We start from the raw sequence: 4,884 nt of genomic DNA on the forward strand, positions 1-4,884 counted from the left end.
GCAGACTGGCCCAGCAGAGGAGAGGGAGAGGTGAGGAGGAGCGGGAGAGACAGAGGGACGCTGACAGCAACAGGATCATGTACAAGAAAGAAGAAGGAGCAGCAGTGGAGCAGGGCAGCAGCTCCAGGGCAGGTCTGAGACCTCACGGCACTGACTCACGAGCACGTCACTTCTCTGCAGGCTGTCCTGGCTGCTGCTTTCTCTGACACTCTGCTTGACTTCCCTCAGACCTCCAGTCCCCTCTGCACTGCGGGCAAAACCCCTCTGCACAAACCATGCCCCTTCCCATGCTTGGACATAGTTTGGGGTTTCATCTTCATTAGTTCAAACGTAGAATCCTACCTCGAAGCAGAGGCAAGAAGCATGGAAGTCTCTGGGGCAACATGCCCCCAAACTCACCTGGACTTGAGGGGACCTCTTTGCAGTGCCTGGCCTCAGTGCCAGGGGGACGTGGAGCTCCCATGGACCTTCTGCCTTAGCTCACGTCCTGTCGGGCACATCAAGACGAGGGCACTGTCCTTCACACCCTTCCCATCACAACAGAGCCTTTGATTCCCAACTTTCTCTTTCCTTCTTTCATTCCTTTTGCCTTTTTCTTGTCTCAGCCGTCACCTCCACATCTTGTTCCTGGCAAAGGTAAGTCCTCCTCTTCCAGAGATTTCCTGGAGAGCTGCACTAGCTGTGGTCGTTTGGCAGGAGGAAGGAGAAAGGATATTCAGCAGGTCATTGGTGGACTCAAAGGTGCCAGTCTCCATCCAGGGCAACGTCCACCTCTTGGCTGGTTTGTGCTCAGCCGTGCTGGCCATGAGGGCCAAGTGATGAGGCCACCCCTAATCCCCTGGCTTTCACTGACAGGTTTCAAGTTTGGCTGTCCATGGAGAACCTCACCCTGCTTGGCTGCCTCCAAAGCTGTACTTCTTCTCTTAGGACTGAGCACCAATGCACAGAGATGAGCCAACAAATGCCTAAAATGGGGGGAGTTTGGTGAATAAGCCACAGAAGCCTTACTGGATTGTCCCAGGGAGAACAGATCAGCAGATGGGCAAAAGAGACGTGGCTAGTGACCCCCCATTCCTGTCTCCCTCCACTGAGCACACGACCATGGGGGTCTGAATGAGAAAACAGCAACACGGACTTGAACAAGGTCAAACTGCCAAACCCTCAACCCTCAGAGCCCTGCTGGGCTTGGCTTGCCAGCACGGGCTTCTGAGGTTAATGGCACATGGAGGCATGAAGTGTCCTGTCCCTGTGCTGACCCAGGGGGAGGGAAACCTGCTCATGGTTCCTTGCAGGACCTTCTGATTTGGGGTGCTGACCCTCCTCCTCCAGCAGAGCTCAGCCAGTGCTGGCAGCTCCTTTCTAGCCCACTTCTTCCTCTGACATGGACTTGCAAATCCCATCATGGCTACCTGTCTGGAGACACAAATGCCCCTGCAAAAGCCCCTTCTTCAGGTGAACACCCTGGTGAAGGCTGCAGAAGTTCAACTCTCAGCTGTTAAGTGAAAGGAGAACTTCACCAGGCAACCTGAAAGTCTTGGAAAGAAAAACAAGATCAATATTTGCAGAGATTTGTGGGATGTTTGTGTCTGAAAACACCAGCTGGGACCTGGCCTCTCTTTCCTTGCCCAGCGCTTTGCCCCGGGGCTCCCGGTGATGCCCTGGGTTGGTGTGTCACCACTCTCCCCTGCGCTCTCATGCTGTGCCCTCGTTCTCACTCCCTGCTGGCTTTGGGGATGCAGAGGCTGAAATTCCTGTTCATGCACTCTTGGCACCAGTGAAAAAGCAGCTACAGTTCTAGCTCACCGTGCATTGCTCATACTTACAGCTCAAACATTGCCTTCTACTCGAAAGAACAAAGATAAAATGTCAGGAATTCACAGTTTTTATTCTCTTTCTTATGCCCACCCATCTTCCCCTGCCATCGGTGTCAATGACTCAAAGTCCTCATCGTACAGTAGCCTTTTGCCAGTGCGGCACTCAAAGGGTTAACAAACCACGGCTTCTTGGACAGATAAGACATAAGCTCATTCATCGGTAGGAACACGTGGACGAACCGTTCTGTAACGTATCACAGAACCTTAGGGCCTCCTGTAGCGATTCTTTGGGGTTTCGCCGCAGCCGGTGATGTCGCAGGAGAGAACGTTGGGCTTCTTCCCCAAGCCGATGCTTCCCAAGAGATCGGGAAGCTCACGAGTGATGGCCTTCTCGATCTTCTCTAGGAAACACCCTCCCATGTAAGAACACTGCTGAGACAGCAGCTTAAAACTGGTGATGGGGTTGATGCCAAAGAAGTCCTTGTAAGCTTCACGGTTGGGGAGGTCAAATTTGCTGACATTGGTCTTTGCCAGAATGGACTTAAAGATAAAGAACTTGTCAGGATCTTCCACAATGTCCCTGAACACCAGTTCTCCATCGCTAAAGAAGGTCATTTTGTCCTTGTAGGTCTGTAGATAGCGATCGACCAAAAGGGCGTGGATGCGCACCCGGATGGCATGCTGGCGTATGAAGGCGATCTTATTTTCCATCCTGTTCTCAATCACCTGGTTGAGATCTTCCAGGAGTGATATCTCTTCTTTGAGGAACAGGTCTTTGTGGGTGTCCGGCTGGTACTCGTGGGGCCAGAAGGAGCTAACATATACCCTGGGTGGCTCCGTGACGTTGATGAGAGGAGCCAAGCTCCAAAATAAGGCACCGTAGACTCTCATGAGCTCCTGGGTAGCCAGGCTGTCAGCTTTGTTCAAGATAATTCGGATCTGAGACTCGCGGCCCTTCAGCTGGCGAAACAGCATCTCCAGCTCCAAGCCCACGTCCAGCTTCGTAGGGTCGAAGACAACGAAGATGAGATCAGCTCTGTCAATGAACCACTGGCACACATCGTTGAATGGGTAACCTTGAGGAGAGGAAAGAGAGAGATCCAACAGAAATGGCCAGCACAGGATGAGTCCCTCCAGGTCCAGGGACAGATAAAGCTGGATGCTGCCACGCCTCACACGCTCTCTGGGTTGGACGGGGTGTGAGACACAGCGGGCTTCCCATGCAGCCCAGAACCTGTTTCTCATGAGCTAAAAACACTTGAGAGTTTCTTGGCATGAAAACCCATCCCTGTGTGTCTGGGCCTGTGACTGCGTGTCTCCCTCAACCTCGCCTCCAAACCTTCTTTCTCCCTGCTGCTGGCCACAGATCCCTGCTGCTCCTGTGAGCAGATATTGGCCACATCATGGCTTTCCCCAGTGGCTGCCAAGTGGGTGAAGAAAGCAAAGCCTGGCTCCAAGGACGACAAATGGTGTATTAGATGCTGAGCCGAGTCAGACAATCAACAGCCCAGGGAGTCCCCAGGAAACACCTTGTTGAAACACCTGACTGTCACACCTCCAAAGAGCAGAAGCAGCTGCTCTGGCCGATGACAGTCGGGTATGTTCCCCAGTTGCTGTTGCCACAGCCATGGGCAGACAAAGGTGGCCATCCCCTCCAATGCAAGACCCCTTTTTTACCCTAAGGCTCTTCCCCTCTGTGCTTCAGCCACCTTTGTAATCTCACATCCTTACGACATCTTTTCTGGTGTCCCTTAGATGAACCCAGTAAACCCCTACCTCGTTCTTGCTGCTTGCGGTTTTCGATGATGCCCGGCGTGTCCACGAAGGTGACTCGCTCCAGCAGTTTGTGGGGCACCTCGATCCCTATCAGCTTCTCCAAGAAGTTCTGCCCAAACTTCTCCAGGGGTGAGAAGGAGCGGGAGCTGTCAGCAGCCATCACAATGCCCTCGATGGTCTTCAGCTTGGGGCCGTGCATGATGACAGTGAATTCAGAGGTGGTGGGTTCTGCCCCTGCACAGCAACAAGAGGAGCAGCAGAGCTGTGAAATCCATGCCGGGCAATGGACATGACAGGCCTGGCCTGGGATTAGCTGGGGAGCCAAGAGGTGCTGGGGGAAGGCAAGAAGCAGGGCCATGAAATTCTTGCCAAACCTCTTGAGAAAATGCCAGCAGGACCATCTTCTGTGGGGACTGGTCATTCTGGAGGTGGCCTGACTGCACAAGGTGCGCTGGAGAACCACCTCCCAGGAGCCCTCAGTACCCCACCGCAGAGCTGGCCATGGACATCTGCCCTCAGCTGCAAGATGACATCCATGGGAGCAGGGAGGAGGGAAGGGGAATGGGTTTTCTCCTGGGAGGGTGAATTAATTGGCTCCATGTGAGGTGGGAAGGGGAGAAGACAATGGCAAGTTGCCCTTGTGATGTGACCACTGCTTTCGTGGTCAGGGTTGGAGGCGGTGAGCTCTGTGCTGTGGGATGGGGATGCTATGGGGTGAGATGCCCTCCTCCTCCCCAGGGAGGGTGGACAGGATCTGGAACATGGTGAGGAACCTCTCCCTCCATGTGACACCATAGCTGGGTGGCACGGCCCGGATCACAACCTCCTGCCATAACAGGGCGGGGACAGAAGGGACAGAAGGGACATGGCCAGAGATCGCTGACTGCGCGGACGCAGGAACGCAGGTGCCAGCGCAGCCTCGGCAGGGCAGGGGGGGAGCGGGGAGCCTGGTACCTGTGTAGAGCTGGTAGGGAGTGTTGTCCAGCCCGAGGAGGTAGTTTATCATGGAGGATTTGCCAACGCTCCACGGTCCCAGGAATAGCACCATCGGCTTGGAAGTGATCTCCCCATCTGCGGAGAGGGGAAATAACAAGAGGAAGTGAAGAAACAATAGACACCGCCGCCGCGCGATTAACTCCCGGCTGTAACGAGCATCCCATCTGAGCGGCGTGGCAGCTCAGCCACCCCTTTGGGGCCACCAGCCATTCATGAGCCAAGGCATCTCCCAGCGACAGGCCCCGGTGTCTGCGGGAGCAGGACGTCACCATGCTCTGCAGGAGACCCCACCTCGCTG

At 54.6% G+C, this 4,884-nt stretch overlaps 1 protein-coding gene across 1 annotated transcript in view; it reads right to left on the reverse strand.

The window, feature by feature from the left end:
- Positions 1-1,872: 1,872 nt before the first annotated feature.
- The window catches only part of LOC104525865 (sarcalumenin), a 14,926-nt gene continuing 11,914 nt past the window's right edge, over positions 1,873-4,884 (reverse strand). Inside the window, 3 exon segments of the mRNA XM_029085232.1 lie at positions 1,873-2,890; positions 3,591-3,824; positions 4,545-4,661. Of these exon segments, the coding sequence (XP_028941065.1) occupies positions 2,079-2,890; positions 3,591-3,824; positions 4,545-4,661 (1,163 nt within the window). The 3' untranslated portion in view covers positions 1,873-2,078.

This window comes from Antrostomus carolinensis, unplaced genomic scaffold, assembly GCF_000700745.2.
Source record: "Antrostomus carolinensis isolate BGI_N321 unplaced genomic scaffold, ASM70074v2 scaffold36745, whole genome shotgun sequence".
In the NCBI taxonomy this organism is placed as follows: Eukaryota; Metazoa; Chordata; class Aves; order Caprimulgiformes; family Caprimulgidae; genus Antrostomus; species Antrostomus carolinensis.